This window comes from Talaromyces stipitatus, genomic scaffold (assembly GCF_000003125.1).
Source record: "Talaromyces stipitatus ATCC 10500 scf_1105507295511 genomic scaffold, whole genome shotgun sequence".
Lineage (NCBI taxonomy): Eukaryota > Fungi > Ascomycota > Eurotiomycetes > Eurotiales > Trichocomaceae > Talaromyces > Talaromyces stipitatus.
Genome location: NW_002990119.1, coordinates 563,815 through 588,203, shown reverse-complemented (window position 1 = coordinate 588,203; position 24,389 = coordinate 563,815). Strand labels below are relative to the sequence as shown.

The 24,389-nt window shown below is 46.0% G+C and overlaps 9 protein-coding genes across 10 annotated transcripts, besides 1 other annotated feature; 5 read left to right on the top strand and 4 right to left on the bottom strand.

Moving 5' to 3' along the window:
* Window positions 1-396: 396 nt before the first annotated feature.
* TSTA_099270 (uncharacterized protein) lies at window positions 397-2,088 on the bottom strand (the record flags this gene model as incomplete). The annotated part of the gene is made up of 4 exons (XM_002485868.1): window positions 397-978; window positions 1,035-1,367; window positions 1,423-1,676; window positions 1,734-2,088. The coding sequence occupies 4 exons, from the start codon at window positions 2,086-2,088 to the stop codon at window positions 397-399; spliced, it is 1,524 nt and encodes a 507-aa protein (XP_002485913.1).
* Window positions 2,089-3,370: 1,282 nt separating this feature from the next.
* On the top strand, window positions 3,371-4,988 carry TSTA_099260 (oxidoreductase, putative; the record flags this gene model as incomplete). Its single annotated transcript, XM_002485867.1, has 3 exons — window positions 3,371-3,479; window positions 3,540-4,312; window positions 4,373-4,988. The coding sequence occupies 3 exons, from the start codon at window positions 3,371-3,373 to the stop codon at window positions 4,958-4,960; spliced, it is 1,470 nt and encodes a 489-aa protein (XP_002485912.1). The 3' UTR covers window positions 4,961-4,988.
* A 407-nt stretch (window positions 4,989-5,395) lies between these two features.
* TSTA_099250 (ketopantoate reductase family protein, putative) lies at window positions 5,396-7,005 on the top strand. Of its 2 annotated transcripts, XM_002485865.1 has the most exons (5): window positions 5,396-5,509; window positions 5,576-5,669; window positions 5,729-5,986; window positions 6,045-6,659; window positions 6,714-7,005. In XM_002485865.1, the coding sequence occupies exons 1-4, from the start codon at window positions 5,463-5,465 to the stop codon at window positions 6,627-6,629; spliced, it is 984 nt and encodes a 327-aa protein (XP_002485910.1). In that variant the 5' UTR covers window positions 5,396-5,462; the 3' UTR covers window positions 6,630-6,659; window positions 6,714-7,005. The 2 variants fall into 2 exon arrangements, with proteins under 2 accessions (XP_002485910.1, XP_002485911.1); XM_002485866.1 differs by having other exon boundaries at window positions 6,045-7,005.
* A 971-nt stretch (window positions 7,006-7,976) lies between these two features.
* TSTA_099240 (uncharacterized protein) lies at window positions 7,977-8,628 on the bottom strand (the record flags this gene model as incomplete). The annotated part of the gene is made up of 2 exons (XM_002485864.1): window positions 7,977-8,213; window positions 8,257-8,628. 2 exons carry the CDS (start codon window positions 8,626-8,628, stop codon window positions 7,977-7,979), a joined length of 609 nt encoding a protein of 202 aa, XP_002485909.1.
* Window positions 8,629-9,801: 1,173 nt separating this feature from the next.
* Window positions 9,802-12,299, top strand: TSTA_099230 (uncharacterized protein; the record flags this gene model as incomplete). Its single annotated transcript, XM_002485863.1, has 3 exons — window positions 9,802-10,868; window positions 10,936-11,084; window positions 11,140-12,299. The coding sequence occupies 3 exons, from the start codon at window positions 9,802-9,804 to the stop codon at window positions 12,297-12,299; spliced, it is 2,376 nt and encodes a 791-aa protein (XP_002485908.1).
* Window positions 12,300-13,328: 1,029 nt separating this feature from the next.
* On the top strand, window positions 13,329-14,654 carry TSTA_099220 (alpha-N-arabinofuranosidase precursor, putative; the record flags this gene model as incomplete). The annotated part of the gene is made up of 2 exons (XM_002485862.1): window positions 13,329-14,509; window positions 14,576-14,654. The coding sequence occupies 2 exons, from the start codon at window positions 13,329-13,331 to the stop codon at window positions 14,652-14,654; spliced, it is 1,260 nt and encodes a 419-aa protein (XP_002485907.1).
* An 835-nt stretch (window positions 14,655-15,489) lies between these two features.
* TSTA_099210 (uncharacterized protein) lies at window positions 15,490-16,874 on the top strand (the record flags this gene model as incomplete). The annotated part of the gene is made up of 2 exons (XM_002485861.1): window positions 15,490-15,648; window positions 15,675-16,874. 2 exons carry the CDS (start codon window positions 15,490-15,492, stop codon window positions 16,872-16,874), a joined length of 1,359 nt encoding a protein of 452 aa, XP_002485906.1.
* A 303-nt stretch (window positions 16,875-17,177) lies between these two features.
* On the bottom strand, window positions 17,178-19,919 carry TSTA_099200 (small oligopeptide transporter, OPT family; the record flags this gene model as incomplete). The annotated part of the gene is made up of 1 exon (XM_002485860.1): window positions 17,178-19,919. The coding sequence occupies one exon, from the start codon at window positions 19,917-19,919 to the stop codon at window positions 17,562-17,564; it is 2,358 nt and encodes a 785-aa protein (XP_002485905.1). The 3' UTR covers window positions 17,178-17,561.
* A 71-nt stretch (window positions 19,920-19,990) lies between these two features.
* Window positions 19,991-20,045: a sequence feature (CT-rich).
* A 1,635-nt stretch (window positions 20,046-21,680) lies between these two features.
* On the bottom strand, window positions 21,681-24,381 carry TSTA_099190 (C6 transcription factor (Leu3), putative). Its single transcript, XM_002485859.1, has 7 exons — window positions 24,334-24,381; window positions 24,232-24,283; window positions 24,070-24,176; window positions 23,668-24,012; window positions 23,160-23,618; window positions 22,862-23,115; window positions 21,681-22,812 (listed from the first exon to the last, which is right to left on the bottom strand). Exons 1-7 carry the CDS (start codon window positions 24,351-24,353, stop codon window positions 22,076-22,078), a joined length of 1,974 nt encoding a protein of 657 aa, XP_002485904.1. The 5' UTR covers window positions 24,354-24,381; the 3' UTR covers window positions 21,681-22,075.
* Between the last annotated feature and the right edge of the window lie 8 nt (window positions 24,382-24,389).

The window sequence follows — 24,389 nt, the reverse complement described above, 5'->3', positions numbered from 1 at the left end:
TATTGGCTACAAGAAATTGGACGGAGAAATAGCGCGAACTACAACATGGAAGTACTGTAGATGCTCGACCCACCAGACGTATACTGAGACTTTGTGACGATATTCACTACTACGGCACACTCTTGATAATGCGTAGAAACCGAGTGGAGAACAAGTGTATGCCGTGAGACATATTATGCACCGGCCTCACTCGAAATGCAGTCAAGTTAATAAGAGATCGGTCTAGAGCCTCCCGAGATCAACTTTTCTGCCCTGTAGATTGGAATGCATCACACACGGGACATTGCACCTAATTCATGTAGGTGACTAGGGCCATCTACTTGACGCCCCAAGTTGAAATCAAGACAATCAAGTCTCATTTGAGGGTAGCTACCTAACATAAATAGAAAACTTAAGTCAGTTCGCGTCGGTAGTATCCCATACCACATTCCCAGCCGAATCTGTAATTTCAATCCACGGACTCTGGTTCAAAAACGTCAACTTCTGACCCTTGCCTTGTGTACCAGTAACAAACTGTGGTTTCCCAGAAGCATAAGTAACGAAGTTCCCATCACCCTGGAAATCGCAGCTACAAGCGCTTGGATCCGAGCTGCACACTGACGAGGTATGTCCAGAAGCCCAAACGGGGACATAGGACCCCGTCGAAGTGTTGTAAGTGACGATATTGCCGTCACCCTGGTATTGGGTTACAATACTATTGTGTAAGTTCGCAAGCACGGTATTGACGCCGACGTTGAGTTCATTGAGACCGTAGCTGATAGATGAAGGGAGTGATGGCGCCGTGCAGATGAAATTGGTCGAGTTTCCGTCTGCTGCGACAAAGCCACTTTGAAGATTGTTTGTGCCCGTGAGCCCGGTTGGGTAGTAAGCAAGATGGGCGCTTTGTTTCCACAGATCTCTCGTTGGAGCAACGCACGAGTTCGCATCGGAGTAACCAGATGTAGGGCTGTTTACATTGGAGACGTCATTTCCGGTAACCTATCCAAGACGTCAGTTAGAGTAGTGTGGGGATAACTTCTAGTATGTTATCTTACTGTAAGGCCGCCAGTCCAGCCATTGACACCAATAGCAAACGGAATGTTACCGCTGAAGACGTTATTTGTGATAGTGGCCGGTCCTTGAAGAGAGGCGTCATCATTAAAGGACCAAGCATAAGCCCCAATTGCAATTCCGACATTGAACAATTTTTCTCCGGTAATAGTGTTGTTTGTCACTAAGACATTCGCATAGCTACCGTCGTAAAGGTAATCGACCATATTAATCGCACCGAATCCGGCATCTGTTGTTGATGAGACGATAGTATTTCCCTGGACAGTGGTGCCAGGTGCGCCGAACAAGACGATTCCACCATCGGTGCTGCCAGTGACCTGTAATCTCGAATCAGTATGACTTCTCCTTTGGGTAAGGTGTATCATGCCATACATAGTTATTTTCAATCAAAGAATCCCGGCATGCGAATGAGATACCATCCGCCCACTGGCTGACACCAGCAGAGTTAAGACCCTCATTTCCGCATGGACCGATCTGATTGTTGCTAATGGTGACATTGGTACACGGGGTGTCTGTACCACCCTGAAGTAAATGCAGGCAGCTCCATGCGCGAGCGTTTTTAGAGACAATGTTGGATATCTCAATTCCATTGCTATTCTGGCCGAGTTCGATTGTTGCACCTCCATCTGCACCTGTTCAGTTTGTGATTCAACTTCGAAGCAAGCTTCTATTTATGATCATACCTTTGACAAGCCCAAGACTAGGACGCAATCCATCAAATTGAATATTCTTCACACGAAGGCCATTGTATCCGTATCCGCTAAGCAGCATACTGACATCGCTTCCGGAGGCAGGCTGAATAATTGCCCTGGTTTCATCGGTAGGGTAGCCAGAAGTAGAGATTTCTTGGTTATCGGCAGTGAAAGTGATTGTTCCAGTGACGGAAATAGTTGTACCAGCACATATCTGGACGACGGTGCCTGCACCTCCGGACTTGAATAAATTGTTAATTGTATTTTGATCTCCAGAAGATATACAGGATGCAGCAGCGAATCCTAATAGAGGCAATATCGCCAAGCCTTGAAATCTGGAGGCCATTATTATATGAATCAGGCTGTGCGCCAATATCGCCGTCTAAAATGATGCAGTTGTCAAGAGGCGATGGCAATTCTGTTTTCGAACATTGATAACCTCGAGCTGGACATCTCCAGAAACATATACCAAAGACTTTTGCAATCAGATGCAACTAAAACATTTGATCCATACCCAGAGCTCCCTACCCTATATCCGGCATTTTTAATAGACTCATCACTAGACATTAACAAGAGTAGCTGGGGCACGCTATTGCAAATCCGGCTACAGTTAAAGTAGTCAAAGTTTCCCAAACCGTATAATGGGGTACGGTTTGGACCCCATTTTAGTCAGGAAGTTTCACTTTTAGTCCCATTTTATCATCAAGTCTACATAGCTAATTAGTCAGGATCAGTTATTTAGAACGCCTGCCGCTTTAAACCGAATTAAATTATTATATGATGAATAATCCAAATTGCAGGAACGATCATTGTCTTGGGATTAAAACTAAAGTGTTTACAGTTGTTTCACTAAGGTTCCATTCGGGAGACACCGAAATGGAGGGGTGAAGTTAGATCATGCGTTCTCTTCGCCTGAAGCGCTTTGTCAGATGCTTTAAATTTAAGCTAACTAACGTTAACTTAGTTACGTTACATGTATTATGACAAATCACTAGCCATAAAATCATTCCAGTGGCAATGTACTCCGTACACACGTTCAGGGGTACATTGTCAGAAGAGGATTCAGAATTGACGTAAAATATGGCCAGATGCTCAAGGCTCGGGCCGGAACCAAATGAAATGTTTAACCTCGTGTGAGAGATGGCCCTAGATCTTGTCTTGTTGGTAATTCTGTCTGTGATATGCCATGTAGAAATATTCATAAGCGCTCTCACCTCACCAAATATCTAGATTCACAAATGTTAGATGAATTAGGCTCGAGATACTCCAGCACCCTATCAGTAGTATGCTCTCTCCAAAGACTGTTATGATACAGGAACTACCTATTCATTAGGAATATTTGTTTATTTAGCCCTAGTATCATTCTTATCCATCTATTTTGTATGATTGTTCAGAAATCGACGGATAAAAAGGACGATCATCCTAACCCTAACCCTTACACACGGTTCTAGACCCTTAGACACCCCCACGATATCCCCCACGTCAGCGACGAAATGTTGGAGAAGAGATCCATGGGGGAAGCCTTTGTTTCCCTTTCAACCTCTGAATAAATTGCTTCGATCCAGTATTTTGCTGTCTTCGTGAAAGATTGAAGACATCTATAGCCAGTTATCATCATATAGCTCATTATGAGTCAACAAAATAAAGGTGTCCAAATATCCGGCGCGGAGGTCGCCCAGCACAACAATAAAGATTCATGTTGGATTGCTGTCCGGGGTAAAGTCTATGACGTGACCGGTAAGTAGAACTGGCCTCTTTCCGCAGATATTGGCCCAATTGGTTCTAACGCGATGATAGATTTCCTTGAGGAACATCCAGGTGGTGCCCGTTTACTCCTCAAGTGCGCTGGCCGTGATGCCACAGAAGACTACGACGCCATTCATCCTGCCCAACTCATAGAAGAATCTCTCCCAGATTCAGCATTCAAAGGAACAGTAGACCCATCAGAACTCGACCGACCGAAACTAGCAGACAAATCAGTTAGAAATGCACAAAAAGAAGGCAAGAAAGATCCCGATAGTCCACCTCCCTTGAGCGCAATGCTCAATGTCCGGGACTTCGAAAAAGTGGCCGAACGCCATTTAGCAGAAAATTCATGGGCTTACTATACTGCTGGCGCGGATGATGAGTACTCCAAGGCCGAAGCTGAGCTTGCATACCGCAAGGTTCTCTTTCGGCCGCGCATACTTCGAAACGTCGGCAGGGTCGATACACGTACACAAATCTTGGGTCAAGATGTTTCGTTGCCCATATATATTTCTGCTGTGGGTATTGCGAAATTTGCACATCCTCAGGGTGAATGTACGCTAGCAGCTGCGGCCGGCCGTGAAGGGATTGCACAACTAGTTGCGACACGGTCAAGTATGTCAATCGAGTCGATTATGAAGGCACGAACTGGTGGACCGCAACAGCCGATTTTCTTTCAGTTGTATATGCACAAAGACGCGAAGATATCGGATGCTACTATACTTAAGGCTGTCAAGGCAGGTGTCAAGGGCATCTGGTTGACTGTTGATTCTCCTGTTACTGGAAAGAGAGAAAGGGACGAGCGGCTTAAAGCAAATGTCGACGTATGCAACTCATTTCTACGGAATGATGTTTTCAATTACGAGACTAACAAGATATTTCAGGTCGGCGAACAAAACGACAAGATCGGTGGCAAAGGCAAGCCTGTGCAAGGTGTTGCCAAAACCCTATCCAGCACAGTCTCCCCTTATCTTGACTGGGATACGATATCCTACATCCGAAAACTCACAAACCTACCTCTTGTGATTAAGGGTATTCAATCCGTCGAAGACGCCATTCTAGCTCATAAACACAAAGTCAACGGCATCGTAATCTCGAATCACGGTGGTAGATCCCAAGACACCGCCCAGGCACCTTTACTTACTCTTTTGGAGATCAACAAATATGCTCCCCAAATTATCACAGATAAGAAGATGCAGATATTCATCGATGGGGGCGTCCGGCGCGGAACGGACGTCGTCAAAGCTCTTGCATTGGGGGCTACGGCGGTTGGAATGGGTCGACCATTTTTGTATAGTATGAGCTCCGGATATGGCGAAGCAGGCACACGACGGATGATTGAAATCATGCGTGAAGAGATTGAGCAGAATATGGCTCTTGTTGGGGCCACTAAGATATCGGAACTGAGGAGGGAATTACTCAATACTTCTCGACTAGAGAGAGATCTGACAACTTTTATAGCGAAGTTGTGAACATATGAAATTTTAGATACATTTGTTTCTGTATTATTACTAGCGACCAGGAACATACGAATCGACCTTGTCCGTTTGCCCTTGTCTGCTGATATGTCCACAGAACAAGCGTTTAACTAGATCCTACCCTCTACACAACCCTAATTTCTATGCACCTCTTTCCTCTATTTAATCCTTTGACGGTTAAATGCCTGATCTCTCAGACCGAGAGTTGATACGTACTAATTGATATATCACCATAAGATACAGACTCCTCTTTTAATCTGTACATAGACCTTCGGGATTCTCCCCGATTCTCCGCCCCAATCGTCAAAAAACTCCCCCCACGCTCAGTAACTCCGAACGCGGGGGTCAATCTGTCAGTGCGGGGAAATGCACGTTCTTTTTATTTTGACAGCTGGTTGGACTTTTCCTAGTCTGATTCTGTTTTTATCCGGAGAGAGACACTCGATCATCACAGTTTCTCAGTAAACATCATCCATTGCCTCGCTATAATTCCGGAATGGCATCCGGCGACAAGATAGACGTACTTCTCTATGGGCTAGGAGCGTAAGTTAAACTATTCCAATCGAGCATGACTCACGAATGACTTCAACTAACACAATTTCATGTCAGTATTGGTTCCTTCTACGCATTTATTTTGAGTCGCAATCCCAATGTCAGACTGAGTGTAGTAGCACGATCGAACTATGACGCTGTTAAGAGCAATGTACGTTTCATACCAAGTTATTAGATTCAGACCAACCGGCTAAATCCTAATTTACAAAGGGCCTGATAGTTGACTCTCAAAACCATGGGAAACATACCGTTATTCCTGAAAAGGTGCTCAAAACACCCGCCGAAGCTGGCCAAACCTACGACTATATTGTTTGTGCCCACAAGGCAATTGATCAAGATGCCGCGGTGAAGGCGATAGCTCCTACTGTTGATGAGAACAAGACGACTATTGTGATTATTCAGAACGGAGTTGGTAATGAAGAGCCGTTTAGGAATCAGTGGCCGAAAGCTACCATCATTACCTGTGTTGTGAGTCAAACGCTTTTTCATTGAGATCAACATGTTACTGATACCGGAGGGGAAACAGACATGGACAGGCGCAACTCAAACATTCCCGGGCTACGTCAATCACACAAAAAGCGAAGACATGCAAATCGGTCTCTTCCCCTCCTCACTTTCCCCATCATCCTTAACGGAACAAGCCCGCTTATCAACCTTTTCAACCCTCCTGACGAAAGGCGGTACAAAATTCGCCGTCTTAGAAGATATGCCTGTCCAACGCTGGGAGAAAGTCGTTTGGAACGCAGCCTGGAATTCACTTACCTCTGCCACATTACTTGATACCCATAGTTGGCTCGCCTCAAGCCCCGAGGCAATGCCCATGACCAAAAGGTTAATGACTGAAGTCATCGATGTTGGAAGAGCCTGTGGTGTCACAACGCTTCAATATTCACTGATTGATCGGTTGATTGAAAAAATTTTGGGAATGCCTCCTATCGGATCGAGTATGAGGACGGATACTGTGGCTGGTAGACCATTGGAGGTGGATGTTATTTTGGGTTATCCATATAAAAAGTCAAAGGAGCTCGGACTGAGTACGCCTACGCTTGATGCCATTTATGCGGTTGTTACGGGTGTGGATTATAGGTTGAGGAATGGGGTGAGGATCTAGGTCATATGAGACATTCAAGAGAAAAAGCAAGTGAGTTTTCTTGATAGACGCCTGTACAGAGTGCCATTACTTAAGTAATGTTAGTTCCAAGGTTTTCGCGGATTTTTTTGGCCGTAGCTTCGGCTGGATTGATAGCATGACACGTGGTGTATTTTTTATTCCTTGATATATGAACTTTTTTGCGTGAATCACCACTGTGGATTGGGAGCGCACCTAGGCTATTCGAAAACCCATCTGATATAAGTCGCTATTTGTACGACAACAAGCAGCACCCCATTCACTACGTTGTAAATCAAGTCTTACTGAAGTTATGTGTTTTGTGAACGGCTGACTAGGGTCTTAAATGGTGGAATGAACTTTTTCAGCTCTGTTGATGAGTAGCTCCTATCGCTACTACTAGTTCGACATCCCGGAGGACGCCTGAGTCTCGTTCGGAGTAGAGATATTTATCGACTATATCTTCATATAAAATTTTGAACCATAAACATCCCACTACGAGGCCAATCGGGGCAATATGGATGATATTTTACCTGGCTTACTACAATATATAATCATCAAGTAACTTTCTTATATCAATTCCGCCTTTCCATGCTCTTATTGTCTAATCTCTTCCGCATCTAAGTAGCGCCGGTTGAATTATTTGAGTTTTGAGCTCTAATCAGTGCCATGAAGGTGTAGTTTGTGCCACGGGCCGTCAGAGGAAATCAGGTAGGTAGGTATCTCATGGGTGTGGATAGTTACACATTGGTGCCGCAGTAGGATAGGTACTGGGTAATGCCAAACGGATTTATATAAGTGTTGATTCGAAGTCATCTTGGGCCTAGAAAAGAGGTGACATTGCAAGATATGCAAGCTATCCTCAGTATATTTGGGGTGAACTGGACCGAGAAGCTGGCAGCGTATGATATTGCCAGCAGTACCATGGACCAAGGAGTGAATGTGCAGTGAGGACTAAATTTCGACAAAGGTGTGTCATGGTAAAAACGACTATCGACATGGATGTTATTCAACAAGGCGTAAGAACTAATACCTGTTGGAATGAAACCTAGGTCTAAAATGTGAAAGTCCTCCTGCTATGTGTATTCTACATGTACGGTGTCAGTTATCAGCTCAGGCTGGCACTTTTTTCGAAGCAAGGAAGTTCGCTTGCCCCGTTCTGTTTCATTGTTACCAACATTTTAACATAAATGTATCTATGAGACTCTTTAATGATAAATCGTTTGAGATGAATATACGAACCCACCAAAAGTTTGATTCATTTATGCGTGCATGCAAGGAGCTTTGGTCTAGAATTCTTACATTTTATACAAAAGAGTATTACTTCCGTGTTGATACCGTCTAAAGAGATCATAGAGGCAGATCCGCAAAAGGGACCGTTTCTGCTCCTTTTGCTTCTAACATCATTTCTCCGATATCAGGCTCGGAGAAGTCGTCGATATTTGTCATTTCATCAGTGATCGATGTAATTTCATTTGACATGATGTCGACAGAATCGGTAAGCTTTTCACCAGCTTCCCTACAACACGCTTCTAGTTGTGTTTTAGTACGCTCCATGGCTCCCTGCATGAGCTGAGCTTGCTCCGTCTGTATTTGTTCAAATTCCATTTGTAATTCGCCCTCTTAAGACCTGTTTCTGAGACGAGATATCATCGACGATTGCTTGGAAGTCTGCCTCGAGGTTCCGAATGTACCGAACAACTGCAGAATCCTGATGTATCCTTGCCAATCCTACCCCAGCCTCAAAACTCTTGAAAATGGCTCCCGCATCCTGTGATTGACGATAAACTTCCGAGTGGCGAATCTTGGTACAAGCATTGAGGATGTCTTTTTTCTTCTTCACGAACCACGGCCAGTATTGTCGAGAATTCTTTGGAAAGTTCAAGATAGCTTGGCACCAGGAATGCAACTCCAGTGACTTGGGCTCTGCCCAGCCATGTTCCGCCATAAGCAATTGGTACAATTGGTACTGTTCATGTTTGGTGCCAAAATATTCACACATCTTTTCAAGGGTTAACTGGAGATGGGATAGCAAGAGGTGTTGTACTTTAAGAGGAAGGATTATGGGGCTTGGTAATGAGCTATAACTTACAGTTCAGTCAGCCCAGCAAATACTGTATAGCTTCCAAAGGATATTATATTTCATACGTTGATTGATTTAGCCTTGCCCTCATGAGAGCAGAAATCTGCGCTGCTTCACAAGGTCTGCCTCGAGGCCTGCGCCATCTTTTCTTTCTGGGCTTGGTCTCTTTCGTATTACATGTGTTCATTGATGGACATGGCAAAAGTCAGCAGCTACGCAGAGGCACTGAAGAGACATTGTTTAAACATGCAGTTTGTTATGCTCCTACCGTTGGTTTGGAAATAGTGTTGTGCAAGGGGGCGCAGTTTAACGCGTCAAACTGACGACCCTAACCAGTTCAAATAATGTAGGGTTAGGGCAATGAGGAGCTCTAATAGCCCTAAGCTCTCTCAGAGTGAAGACTCTACCCATGGAGTGAGTATATACAGCTCAATCTCGTAGAGTTACCTGATGTTCATATAAAACTCGACGTTTGAGCTACTCTTGAAGATCTGACCAGTCCTGGCATACCTAGGTCTAGGGCTATGTTTAAACAGACGCAGAGGCTTTTTCCGCAATCCAGAATACCTGATAACCCGGCTGAATGTATTATGCAATTTTCAAAATATCCCAGAGCAATGTGAGTAAAGTAAGTCAAATGAATTGTAAAGCCTACATGCTAACTCGGAGTATTGAATGCAGGGAATGGTATATTGGACGGAGAGACGCCCAATCCCATCACGAACCTAACTAACCGACTGGATTGTGTGGCCAGCTGAAAATGACGTGGCACATAACAGATTACTCTAAATAGTAAGTCGAGATGCCGCTCGGGGTGGAATTATTGAGATCCGGGCTGGAAACTGAAGAGGGAATTGTCCGTGGCTATGGAAGGTTTGAACTCGGAAAACATAATTCATTAGGGACTGCTGTTTCCAGAAAAGAAATATTAAAATTGAAGAAGATGCTCCGGGCTACAAAGATGAGGCTTGTTATGCTGCTGCACAAACTATAAATTCAAAATACTTGAAATTTCTGCATATCCTGTATTCTTTTTCGGTTTTCGAGACGAATTTGTTCTCTTATACAGTCTTTCCTTATTGAAAGAAAAGTATGGATCATTTACCACTACCAGAAGGTGTTGATTGCTTTATTGTTGCTCCTTACGAAGCTCCGGAGGTGGAATGGTACGATAACCAGGACTTTGTGGGCTTTCCAGAACGGAGAGGATGGGCAGTCGATCAACTCTTTCATGGATTTGACGTAACGAAAGATGGCAATAAAGCAATTCAAAAGACGGAGGAATTTTTCCAGACATGGCTCTTTTTTGGACTTGTCATTGACATTTTAGCAATGGGCGACATCATTGTAACCACGGAAGATTTCCTCAAACGGAAGGGTACTCAAAAAGCGCGTATTGTTGATACATCGAAGCTCCCGCCCCTTCTCGCGCAATGGCATGGGAATATTAAGAAAACCGAGGAAGAGTTAAGAAATGTCAGACTTTCCTCGACATGGGACAAACTCAATGAGAAATTTGAAACAGTGAAGACCGTATTGGGCCGGTTTTATGCTCCAAATGTCGAGGAACAGAATCATGTTTGCCAAGTAATGAGAGATGAGATTTCAACGACAATAATTGCCCTAGCCGTCTCATTAAGACAAGCTGCTATATCAGCTCTCAGCCCAAGCATCGACACATCCTTAGCATGGCCTGGGGCTTGTATTCACTCCAAAATCCTTGCGAACCGTCTAGAGCACAAATGGTGCCTCGCTGAAGTGAGTACGATTTTGAAAGAGCTCTCAATTGATGGTCATTACTACACTGCTGCAGCACCGAGTCCAGGAGCGAGATATCTTGACGGGCATTACAACTGTCGCCCGGAACGGTGCTTGCATATAACGAATGAGAACCTCTACATGACTCGGCATGCAGATCCACCATGGCATAAGGATAACTGCACGGCGTCAATTGAATACGGTGGAAATCTTAGTCCTGATTTTGTATCTACTACTGAAGTCACCGATGGGGATTGGGTACACGCTGTTTGTAGTATAATCGACAAAGGAGCAATACCAATAGCGCATTGGCGGAAGGATGTTGGACAGCTTTCTTCACTGGCATACGATGACAAAATTGCAGCCGAAGAGAACGTTCCATATGTCGCCATCTCACATGTGTAAGTTGCAGACCTCTAACCCTACTATCTGCTCAGTCATTGAATATCATGCTGATTTAGATTCAAGATGGGCGGATGGAATGGGAAACCCTACTGGGAATTGGTTACCGAAATGTCAACTAGACCGCATCACTAATTTTATTGAGAATGTCACTTGCAGCCCCAGGGAAGGAGTTCCCCCATCCAAGGATATTGGTTTTTGGATGGATACTTTATGTATGTCGACTCCTTTGGGAGTACAGGACTACAAGACTAAACTAACAAATGGTAGGTGTCCCAGTCCAACCCGAAAACAAGGAGCGTCGAAAGAAAGCCATCGCTAGTATGCGTCATGTATACACCAATGCACGCTGTGTGCTAGTACTTGACTCCTGGTTACAACAAATCTCATCTACTGCTCCTATGCTGGATATCATCATACGCTTATACCAGTCGAATTGGTTAAAGCGTTTGTGGACTCATCAAGAGGGCTTTTTGCCGTCTGCTGTCTACATACAATTCAGTGACCGAGCCATGGAACTAGACGATATTAGAACTCAATCTGATGCCTATGACAAGCTTTTGGTTTCAAAGGGAGTGTTTTTACAATTTCCTGCTACCATGAACGGAAAACTGGTCACCGAATACTTGTTATTCAAAGAGCTCATCCAAAGTACGGGAAGATCGGAAGAAGACAGATGGATGACCTACGGAGCTTTAGGAAATTCAATGTCCTGGAGACAGACCTCAAGACTAGCTGATGAAACCATTTGCCTGGCTACTCTTTTAGGGTTGAATGTCGAACAATTCCTCGATATCCCGGATAAACCAGATGAGGAAGCTGCAAAGCAACGCATGGCCATTTTCCTTCGGCAGATGAAAAAGTTTGATTCTTCCATAATATTCAATAATTATCAACGTCTCAACATCCAGGGATTCAGATGGGCGCCAAAGTCGTTGCTGAATTTTCGAACGGCGGATCGAGGTAGTGGCGGCGGTATGGGAATTGCTGAGATTCAAGAAATAAATAGCAAGCTGGGTCTTTTAGTTTACTGCGGAGGTTTCTTGATTGACTTTTCCAAAATCACAACGTCGTCAAATTTTCAAGATTGTCGTTCGTTTGCGGTTCAATGCCATTCGTCACCTTGGTCGTGGAGGGATGTTGATGGAAAGTGGTTAATCGTTCAATCATCAACCAGCAATTTTTCTTGGAGTACATCGAAAAGATATGCGGTGCTTTTATCCAAGTCACCAAAAGTCGGAGAGCCTGCTCGAGGAGTCGTTGGATTGTATAGTGGTCTGGAGGCTCGTGGTGATGGGGATGACGGTGAAGTGCATTTAATTGACCACCAGTCAATGGCCACAGTGTTGGTTCTTGACCACTTGTCTCCAGGAATTTATGAATTAGAGTCATCGATGTTCAAGTGGAGCACTCAATGGCTAGTCAGATGAGGTTGTAATTAATGCCGATCTGGTGCATTACGTTCCATTACCATGTAACTTGGACGAGTGGGATGGCAGAGTCAACTATCTGTGTTATCCCTGTTGACAGTAGCTTAGGGATATGCGAGGTTTATTGGACATTAGTTTCAAACAACAAGGCTGACAGGATACGCCTGTGGACGTCCAAGGGAATTAGACTCTATTAACCAAAGCTTGTAGATCTCACAACTGCCTAGGTAAAGCTACTTTTATTCATCTATCCCTGAGCACTTCGATATCTTACTCTCGACGAAAGAGAAGCAGTTTGAGTAAACCTATCTTGAATCAACCCAGAAGCAGACGAGCCAAAAGGAAGTACTCTGATGTCCATCCACAGACTATTTGGCTGAAACCATTTCAAAAGGATGTGGTCATGTCATGCAACATTCTTGCGGAGTATCGGTATTGACTTGGTCGCAGAAAAAGTAAAAATCCGGACTCGAACTCCCTAGGCCATTTAAAATCAAAATTAACCGAACCTTCTTCAGGATATTCCATCTGATGTAAGCTTTTGGACCAATAATGTAATCCGAATATAATCCCCATGAACATCCTTGCAGAATATGGGGTATTTAGCTGCAGTTCCTCCGGCGAGACCGGCATTCGTTTTACTGGATTTGGGACATCTATTCGTCCTGAGATCTGAGACCTTCCGCAGTTATGATCCCCCTCTTCATACTGAGATATTAAGTTGACATGTGTTACATTGCCAGTTATGCGGAGTATTTTAATCCACCTCTAAAACTTGCACTTCCTTTGACCTTCCTAGGTATGTTTATGGATTCTTAAGCAATACAAAAAAGGCCCATCGGATAAAATGCCTTTGTTTGTCTTTTATAGTCGGTTAATTGTTGCATAGACCTAGAGCATTCGAAGACAGTTAGCTGTAGTATATTCCATTTGTGGTGGCATGTCATTGATTTAAAGTCGTATAATTTCCTTTCCCTTCCAGACTTCTCGTCAAACAACCACTATATAACTTTACAGAAGTAATCCAACATGTCCTTAGGACATAGTTTCAAACGCGCAGGCCTATTCTCTCTGTGCCTGATTGCTACAGGTACCCTTGTCACTGCAGGGCCCTGCGACATCTACTCCTCCGGCGGCACTCCGTGCGTCGCGGCGCACAGCAGCACTCGCGCCCTTTACAGCTCTTACAGTGGCCCACTCTATCAAGTAAAACGCAACTCTGATAGCGCTACGACCAATATTTCCCCGGTATCAGCTGGCGGAATTGCCAATGCTGCTGCTCAGGATTCTTTCTGTTCCGGGACAACTTGCCTTATTTCGATTATTTATGACCAGTCTGGTCATGGAAATCACCTTACGGCCGCTCCTCCGGGTGGCTTCAGTGGTCCGGGGCCTAATGGCTACGATAATCTAGCTAATGCCGCTGCTGCACCTGTGTATCTGGGTGGGCAAAAGGTATACGGCGTTTATATTGCACCCGGTGATGGCTACCGGAACAATGCCGCAAATGGCACAGCTACGGGTGATGGCGCAGAGGGCTTATATGCCATCTTTGACGGGACACACTACAATGGCGGCTGCTGCTTTGATTACGGTAACGCCGAAACTAGCAGCCGTGATACTGGCGCTGGCCATATGGAAGCTATCTACTTTGGTAACTGCAATGTTTGGGGCACGGGCTCCGGCAATGGACCCTGGATTATGGCAGACCTCGAAAATGGTCTCTTTTCTGGTGCCAGTGCTGGTAAAAATACTGGCGATCCATCCATTTCATACCGATTCGTGACGGCTGTCGTTAAGGGAGAGGCAAACCAGTGGGCGATCCGAGGTGGTAACTCTCAATCCGGCTCACTGTCCACATTCTACTCTGGCGGTCGTCCATCTGGTTACAACCCGATGCACAAAGAAGGTGCTATTATCCTTGGAATTGGTGGTGATAACAGCCACGGTGCTGAGGGCACGTTTTACGAAGGTGTGATGACTTCGGGATATCCATCTGATGCCACTGAGAACTCGGTCCAGGCCAATATTGTGGCCGCCAAATACGGGACCTCGGCTTCTTCTGGTACAACTACAACGGGAACAGGAACCCAGCCATCATCTGGATCTGGCCAGGTGCACTGGGGCCAGTGTGGTGGCAGTGGGTGGACCGGCCCTACAAGTTGTGAAGCGCCGTATGCTTGTCAGACGCAGAATCCGTACTATGCTCAGTGCGTATAAGACGAATGCCGTTTAGTAACGTTGTCCATCTGTGCGTTCTGTTACCGAGGGCATAGGTTTGATGGATTTCCATGGGAGACTCGCGAATACCTAGGTATTCTTTCAGTTGCGCTTCAGAGAAGAGTCACTTTGTGAGAATGTAGTCAAAATCATATCTCATCAGTAGCTACACACGAAAAGCAACTCCTCTACACCGCTATTTGACAAAGTGCTATCTAACATTTTTCTACGTATGCACCTCAATTCAACTCGTTTTCTTGACTGTCCACTTTGAAGTATATTTCTGTGTAAGGTATCCTCTTAAAGCAATGCTGGACGAAATAGAATGGATCAGAAAATTACGAAGAGAACTTCTGCTCAAATAGATGTTCGGTTTCCATATCCTACACTATAGTAAATTGGCTACCTACATTTCCTGACTGATGTCGAGAATTGAGAAGATTCGGTATTACGAAAAGCGCGACTGCGTCGCTTTTCGTTTTACACTGTTTAAGAACAGATACGCTTGAGCTAGATACTAGAAACACGCTAGCTGAAACAGTCCTCTCGTAGACATTTCTTCTCCCAGATTAGGGGCTTCAGCGGAGTGGCCCTAAAGCCTTAATCAGCTACTATAAGCGGTTAGCGCGCTGGCCAGTGGGCCAAGGTGAGCATAGTGTGGCCAATAATACGACACATTGTAGTTTTGTGCTTCATAGTTCGTGATTGGCCGATCTATATCTCATTCAACAACCGAAGAGAGGATGTAACCATCGCAGTAAACCAGCGAGTATCACGAATACAAAAAAATTACAGTAGTCTCCTACTACATTATAGTCATAGACGTCCTTACTCAGAGTCATATTTGGGTTCTTCCATCCAATATGCCTCCTCTCAACCCGTCACAAGAGCTTGAAATATGTTGTCTCACCATGCCCTCAGACAAAAAAACTGGCACAATCATCAAATCTGCCAATTTGATATTACTGTCATGTCACGGCTCATTAACTTCCCATCAGAGCTCCTCATACTCGTATACAGTTTTCTAGACAATATCGATGATGCCCTTCACCTTGCGCGTACATGCAAGTTCATGTACAATGTACTCGATACTCCAGGCCGTCGTCTAGACATTTTCTCAAAGATTATCGTAAGTATCCATGGTTCTCAAACCAGATGGCAATCAATGTTGACAAGATAATCAAGCAAAATGGCGACCATCACAGATACGACCTACGACTTCACGCCACCGAAACCATATGCACAAACTTCAGGAACGAGCACTACAATACCTCTGACTTACCGTCGATCTCTGACCGTCCCTTATTTCCGACTGAGTTTCTGGTACCAGATACTAACACTCTATACAAAAAACTTGACCCTGACACCGTCTGGTCCATAATCTCTCGCTGGCACGCTCTAAAACTACTCTTCAGTCTCTACTTTGACTCGACAATCCGCCCCTCCTATCTCCGGTCCGTATTCTGGCAACGACCAGATTGTCAACATAGCCGCTGGCAAAAAGCAGTCGACTACGAAATCCCTCTCGAACCCCCATCTGGTCAAACATGCACAACTCTACGCGATATGTCCAGCACAGATAAAGCAGAAGCATACACACGCTTCTACCGCGCCATCACCTCGCACTGGCTACACATAAACCTAACCTGGCTTGCTGGAATATCCAAATACCCAGACAGACCATCCTGCGACTCAACCTTTTCTCAAATCGACAGTCTATGGTACAACGACCGCGAACGCGCCACCTTGATCCAAAAACTTGAAGCAATCGAAGTAACAGATTTCATCTGGGGATTCCTTGCACGCAAGATTTTTGCTGATCCAGACCAAATCGACTCATGGATCTCTTCTCCGGGGCATCTGGACAATGAAACTATTCTCTGGGACGTTCCACTGGATGCATCCAGTTTTGCGCGTTTGGTCCGGATAGCAACATTTTATCTCCCACCGCCGCATATCATTGAGCTGTTAGTTGATATGTGGGCATCCCCAGAACCAGGCGGCAGACTAAATAAACGAGACTATATCCAAAAACTAGGCTTCTTCGACACGAAACACGGCGTCCTAGAACAAGACGGAGAACAAGTCATTGTTTTCAGTTGGTTTTCGACCGAAATCATGTTTATGATTGAATGGGTGGGGGTGGATTGGACATTGAAAGATAAAGGTATATCCTTACAGCTGGGGATGATGAGCAGTGTTGATGATCCATTGGTATATACCCAATGGCGACGGTACAGAGTATCGCGATGGATTGATGATTTTAGAGGGAAGTGTATTCTCTTCCCGGAAACAGAGGAGGAGATTATCAAGCGGATTGAGCAAAACCAGCCGCCATCTATCCAACCTTGGTAGTGACCGCCTGGAACTAGGCGATAGTTATAAGACAGATATAAAGATTTTCAAGGTTTATATACCTATAAAAAAGGAAGTTAGTTTTCCAGAAACATCTATAATGTTCAAGGAGTAGTCGATCACTCTTAAGGTTAGCTAGGTATATATGGATAACATTGAAATTATAAGCAATGATTATCGCTCAAAATCACCTTCAGGCCTGTAGTAGAATCTACTATTTGCTTTAAAGTCCTGTTAAAGTCTGTCATTCGTATCCCTTCCTCTGAACTGTATTGTACGAAATACTGACAATAGACGAGGATTGGATTTACTATTATATTCTCATCATATAAGTTGTAAGAATATCAGTGACGCATAAATCTGGCTGTACATGACGGACGCTATCATGGTAATAGCTAGTCTTGACAGAAACTCCGCGCATAGGACAAGCGGTTTACACGGGTCGATCTGATACAAATGCAGGGACAGACATGAACCTACAGATAAACAATTCAGAACAGGTGTTCATCATAATGCATTGATTACATTACACATAAGTGATTAAATACTCCGCAGACATCACAGATGTTCCTCGGGCACGCGCAAAAAAAAAACAACAACAACAACAACTATCTTCTTTTCCACATACAACTAAAAACATTCGCATCATCCGCCTCATAATATCTATCCCCAGTTTCTTTCACTGGATTACCACGAAGTAGGTCCAAATGTAACTCCAGTCACTTGGATCGCAGTGTACGATGCATCCAGGGTATTACCAGCAACATCCACTCCCCACCAGTCAGTCATCTCGTGATTCCACAGAGACAAGGCAACGAAGATGAGAATGGTGGAAATGGCAAGACCGACGTCTAAGCCGGCACTAAAGACGTAGTTGTAGTGCATCCACCAGCCTCGCCAGCGGTCGCGGATCCACTTGTTAAAGATAAAACCGACGATACCCCAGGAGAGATAGTTGAGAGGGGTAGCGGGGGGAATCAAAGCGCTGCCACCAAAAATGATGGGGGCATTGAGGTAGCGGATTGGAGACTTGGGCCACATGCGAGCACCGAAGTAGATCATGACGGGGAGCGCGGCACCAGCGAGCCAGAACCACATCATGTTAGAGTACATTTGACCAGGGGAGAAGATACGCTGAGGACCAATGACACCCCAGATAACGGATGCGTTGAAAAAGACACGGCCGTTGGGGCAGCTGAAGTGGTTGATTTGAGTCTGACTGCAGACGTCGGAGATGGCCCCCAAAGCCCAGTTCATGACGGCAATCTGGACGATAGAGCACCAGAGACAGGAAATCATCTGAGCGGCAAAGGTGACGCGAGGTGGAACCTTCATGTAGTGGCCCATCTTCATGTCCTGCAAGAAGAACAGACCCTGGTACATGGAGATGTAGCCAAACGTCTTGAACAACATCATGGCCATGGGCCTTCCAGGCTGCATGTAACCGATGATGAACTCGGTAATGACGTTCAGACCGATCTGGATGTTGGTTGTCGCCTGCACAATACCGCAAGGAACGAACCAAACGCAGCAGATGATCAACGACACGAAGAATGCCCACCAGGAAAGATGAGTCGGGTAACCAATGATGACGCCGAGGGCCATACCCATCATGATCAAGGTGACGCCAGCGTACCACCAGAGAGGGACGGTCTTGAAACGAGACATGAGACGGGCGTGCACGTCTTCTTCTTCCTTGCCGACGCTCTTGAAGCGGATCCACAGCTCCTTTCCGTGGAACAAACCAGTGTGAACAAGGACGGCAATAATGGTGGCAAACGAAAGACCGTAGCACAACATGAATGTGGTAGACAAGAAGAGGGGGGAGTATTCTTGATATTTCTGCAAGTTGAAAGTATAGTCGGGGTTGAGGATGCGGGAGACGTTGTACTTTTGAGCGGTGTTGTCGTAGCTGTTTCCGTCGCTGATCGGCAAGTACTGGTTGTAGTAAAGCTTGGTGTAGTGAATAGCAGGAGTCACGATCCAGAAGAACAACACCATACCGATCAAGGTATTGGCGATACCGAACCAGGGGGCGATGAGGGGGGAGAAGTTGAAACCAGAGATCTGAGTCCAGTCAAAAGTAATCGGAATCAACGACAAACCAGACCATCCACCGAACAACTGGTTGATGACGGCATTGTTGGGTTTGATCCAGGTAACAAAGGCAAAAGCGCTCAAGAAGGGCGCAATGAAGCCAGGGAACCAGTACCACACAAACGAGCCGACCATGGTGTAGAGGAAAAGACGGTATTTGCCAATAGTCCAGCCGCTAGTCTTGCTGGGGTCAGGACGGCGGTGGTCGTGGAGAGCGTTGAACAGACTGGCATTGATCAAAGTAGCGGGCCAGATCATGGCAGCTGGGGTGACGAGGAACCGATGGAAGAAACCGGCAATGCCGAAACCCAGCATCTGAGTGGAGATGCACATGAAGATCTCAAAAGCCCAGCCAAAGTTCTGGCCATAGAACGCGCGCTGCGCAAGAAGCACGTCCGTGGCGTAGGCGGCACCACCGTTGAAAGTGGCATTCGCCATGATGACCGTAATGGCATGCTCCTTCTTGCTGAAGGGGCCGGGGTTGAGGTTGAACTTGAGACCAAAGAGGCTGTACTCGCGATTTGGCAGACACTTTTCCCACGCCTTGCCAATCGGGTACGCGACAACCTGAGCGACGTAACTGGGGATGACAATATAGGGATTGCGCATGGAGAACAACATGTTCAGCGCAGAACCGATGGTCGCCAGGATCAAACCAATGGTCCAGGCGCGAATGGTGTTGCTGTGACCGCCTTCGTCGACGTTGGGGACAGCCGCACGAACTTCAGGGTAAGGGGAGTTCTCCATCAACTCCGTGGCGATACCGACAGTGGTGGTGCCGTCGGCGTGCATCGCCTCGTCGATCTCATCGTAGATGTCGGTTGGCAAATTGGGATCCCACTGGTGCTGCTTCTTGATGTTTTTCACATGTTGAAGGGCCTCTTCAGGGTCGTGCACAGTGACACCTGTAGCGGCAGCCACGGTAGGCTCAGCGACCTTTTCCTCCATGGCGACGCTGAAGTCTGATGAGTCGTCAAAGTCAAGAGTCACGAATTGACCGTGGGTAACGAACGAGAAAGGAGGAAGAGGGAGAGGGAGAGGAAGAGGAAGAAGAAGAGGAAGGGAAGGGAGAGGTTATATGTCGGGCGGGCAGGAGGGAACAAACAAAAGCGGAAGGAGCTAAGTCGAATAAATTAAAAGATAAAGCAAACGCCGCCGAGATAACCAATCTCCGCGATACTCTTAGAGACATCCTACATACCAATCATCATCTGTACATATACCAGATCTCATGCCATGTGACAATTGGCCAATGCGCTATCAGCCAGGCAATACTATATAAACATAAAATCGAGTAATAGAATCGACAAATCACAGCGTGCCATCAACGTGGTCTCCTTCCTAATCGCGTTATTGTTGTCTATAATGTTTTAGTCAACTTCGCTATGCGAAATGTAACCCCAGCCCTTAGTGCGCGCCACTGGATTTAAGCTGTGGCGTGGACAGAGTTGACGCTAGGCTAAGCTATACCAAGCTAATACTAAGCATCGCCGAGGCTAATCATTTCGTGTCTTCTGCTGCCGTGTCTTGTGCTGCGAGTTGGCTCGATTGGCTCGATTGGCTCGATTGGCTCGATTGGCTCGATTGGCTCGATTGGCTCGATTGACTCGATTGACTCGATTGATTGATTCAGGTGTCTATCGCGAATGAATAGTACGACAGCAAGGGAGTACAATGCTACAACACATACATCAACGTCGCAGTACTAATAGTAGTACTGTACGGAGTACGGAGTACAGAGTAGCAGTAGAGATAACATGGATCAGACCTGGGGTAACCACTAGCCCGCACTAGCGCAATCTAAAGATTAGCGGCTGCTCTTACTGCGTTTGGCGTCATCAACCGAGTCAACACATTCTTTGCATTCACTAGCTGTGCTTTCGCTAGAATATGGTTGTGCAGCCAGTCAAACATGCACGATCTGATCCAGGTCCCTGAACTATACACAATATACACCCATGTACATGTATATAGGATGTATTCCGGCTGTATACCGTATACCGTATACCGTATACTGCATATGGGCATCCTATCGGAGCACTTCCCAACGGAGCCTAGCGACCCCGCAAAGATAAGCTTTGGCTTTTCCATTTGCTCTGGCTGGACCCACTGGCACATGTTTGTTGTCTGATTGGATCCACGCTATAGTGTGTGCCGTCTGATTGGTGGAGGATTTGTTCTATCTTTGCTCTCTACTATCGATATTCTCGCGACCTTATTGATACGTAAAATACATCGAAAGCTCCAGTAGTTAGTTAGTACACTAGATTAGATGGACCACTTTGCATTGCAATGATTGCATTAATCTGTGATATCGCAATGATCATGCCATGCCGTAGAGGAATGCCCGAGAATCAGATAAATACGCCTTCGGCGTATATTCTGAGCGCTGGGGCATATCCGCGTTACGCATACATAGTAGAATAGTAGAATGAATTGTCCGCGACACCGCCCTGCTCACGTGCCCGGCTACTTACTATAGTACAGTAACGCAAATGTCTGTAATACACTACAGTCCGTGCTTGAGTCTATCCTACTATTCACTCACTAAGAACCCGTGGCAAATCAATTGTCCTACCAGATAGTCACGATAAAAACGTCGTACCGCACGAGTCAGTCACCTGCATCTATCTAAACAGGTTGGGCGGTTATTTGCGGTCCTTCTTAGCCTATGAATCCTGTTAAGGATCAGTGATAGAAAATGAATTAATGCCGTAGCAAGGCGTGTGCATGAACTCTGCTCTACTGTCACGGTTGTGGCTAGCCGGCGATAAGAATTGGCCCTAGTCACACTGGTACGTGTCATTGGCGGATGCTTATAGGCTGTTGGAAAAGTCTTGGGTTGTACTCCATCACCCATATGTAAATAGCGTGTTCGTATTTTGAGGCCGTACTTATCGCGTGGGTGTGCATGCAGTCTTGATGGTAGCGTTGTCTCACTGTTGTCGGTCCGCCGTTCTAGAAACGTATCCGGTGGAGAGTAAACTTACACCTCGGAACCGGCGAGCAACAAAACCTAATTTCTTCCACCTGCTTAATCGGGGTATAGCGCCTGTATTCTTCCGAATCGATCGATAAGACCATTTCCATTGTACGTTGTCAGGTCATATCGGCGGCAAACTGTTTGCGCTTGCAGTCGCGTTTGCCAGCCACGCAACGTCACTGTACGCTTCAGTCGGAAGCAGATACTCATTATCAAACGCCCATTCAAAATCCGTCAGAAACTCGTCGTTTAGAAATTGGAACTCTGTTCCTAGATCGTTGACTGTATCTGTTAGATTCGGCTGCATCTCATTCTCCCCGAACGCAGGGTTAGTAGTATTGTCGTTAGCAGCATCGTCGTCATCGTCCATCTCAAACTCCTCCCTCCACCAACACGCCAGCTCAATCACAGGCGACATTACAAGTCGACTCCGAATCCGTAACGTGGCATACTCCGATCCGTCGGCTTTGCGGAACGCCTTGGGGCTATTCCACACCTGCGTCAAGGCAATTGCGCATTTCGACGCGAGATCTTTCGCATCCAGGACCATATGTTTTAATAGGCTTATCCCCGCGAAGAATGATATCTTGGCCTTTTCGGCGTCGATTTTGGAACTCATTGAGCTTTTGAGTAAGCGTAATAAAATTGCGCTGGCGGATACGAGTGCGTTGGTGATGAAAATGGGACTGCAGACATAGAGCTCGGGTTTGTCGTAGAGGACTCTCAGATGGTCGATTACGGAACAGGCGGTGTCGGTGAGCCGGGTGAAGCATATGTCGTATGGGCCTGTGAGGTCTTTGTAGAGGTAAAATACTTGGATCTGGAGACGGGCGATGGTGGGATAGAGCGTATTATGATCTGAGTAGTTAGTACTCTATCGCATAACATGGGAGAGGGAGGGACGTACTAGGAGGAAGTTGCCCAACAAGGTCGTACATCTGCGTCTCGTGCGCTCGGATCAATGCAGTCATTGACCTCTCGTGCTCAGAGGAGGTATTCCGTACGCCGGTCGTAAATATATTAACCGAACATTTGGACACAACATCCAAGCATCGCAATTGCAGGGCAAGCACGGGCGATAGCTGCCGACACAGTTTGTTTCCTGAATCAGGCACAAGGTCCAGCATTGCCCGCGGCGGTTGGCCTTTTGATAAACATGCCCTATACGATAAGCAGCTGCCTTAACCGGTAAGATAAAGACATACCGTTGATAAACTATAACGCAATACGCCCACAGTTCAGAGCGACGCTGCATATCCATCATAAGAACGGCTTTATTCGCCTGCGACTGTTCGGACCTTGATACACGCACGTTCCGTCCGAATTCGTGACTTGCCATGGGTATATGAAGTCCATTCTGCATAGCAATGTGTAACAACCATCCACTAAGCGGGAAAAAAATTTCTAACCGCGGCGGAGGCCATGTCAGAAATAATAAGAACGATTGGATCTTGAACACGGGTGCCGAGTTCGTCCCCATTGACAGCAATATCATTTCGGTAACCGCGTCTGCCAGTGTCGGAAACAGCGTCAGATTTTTCGTATAGTTCCGACTCGCCACAAACGTGACCGTCCAGAATAAAAGCGTTGATTGATCAAAGTACGCATTCGGTGTCGTGTTTGGATCCAGAACCGGTAGAAAAGGCGCGTAATCCTGGAAAAATCTATCCCGGCATTAGTACCATCTCGTCTTCGAGTTATTCGAGAACCGACAATTGAAAAATATCATCAATCTCATTCCCTTCAACCCTCACACCCTTCACCATCCTCGCCAACGTCGTCTCATCGTTTTGAGTCGGCCGTACCACGACAGGCGCAGGTCTCGCATTTATAACAACCCCCTGTCCCTGATGTATCGAAAGCGGATCTACGGACTGCGGAGAAGTGCCCATCGTCGACGACGATCCTAGGCTCTGTGGCGTATGACTCAAATCCGGTATTCCATTCAGCACGCCAATCGGAGAGTCGATTTTGTATCTGTTGTTGTTCGTACTGTTGTTGCTGACATTGAGTCGTTTGCGTAATTCTTCTGCTTCGTGCTCGAGCTGCGACATTCGTCTATTCATCCAATGTATATAAGTTTATGCCTGAAGTATGGATGTTTGATGGACTAACTTCCGTTTATGTTCTCGTTTGAACGGATCTGAAATCACACATCTCGCGCCGACTTTGCGACATCGCGAACACGGCGCATCGGGGTTTAGGTATGCGTCGCATTTTGCCTACAGCATAAAATCAGTATTTGCATCAGTCTGTGTCAAGGAGGGGATAATAAACCTTTTGCTGTCTGCATTCGGTACATGCTTTCTTGTGTCGCGCAGAGACGAGTCTATCGAGTCAGTACAACAGTTAATAAAATGTAGGACAGGATGAACATACGGTTTATCCGTCTGGCTCATTTTGGTGGGTTCAGGACATCCCGATGTCGAGACGAT

Excerpts from the sequence above, each read along its gene's own strand:
- TSTA_099250 (XM_002485865.1), top strand. The coding sequence starts at position 5,463 with ATGGCATCCGGCGACAAGATAGACGTACTTCTCTATGGGCTAGGAGC. Across the intron at positions 5,670-5,728 it reads ATGACGCTGTTAAGAGCAAT|GGCCTGATAGTTGACTCTCA; the intron begins GTACGTTTCATA and ends TAATTTACAAAG. Across the intron at positions 5,987-6,044 it reads CTACCATCATTACCTGTGTT|ACATGGACAGGCGCAACTCA; the intron begins GTGAGTCAAACG and ends GAGGGGAAACAG.
- TSTA_099190 (XM_002485859.1), bottom strand. The coding sequence starts at position 24,353 with ATGAGCCAGACGGATAAACC. Across the intron at positions 23,619-23,667 it reads ATTGATGATATTTTTCAATT|ATTTTTCCAGGATTACGCGC; the intron begins GTCGGTTCTCGA and ends ATGCCGGGATAG. Across the intron at positions 23,116-23,159 it reads TGCGTTATAGTTTATCAACG|GGCATGTTTATCAAAAGGCC; the intron begins GTATGTCTTTAT and ends CTTATCGTATAG.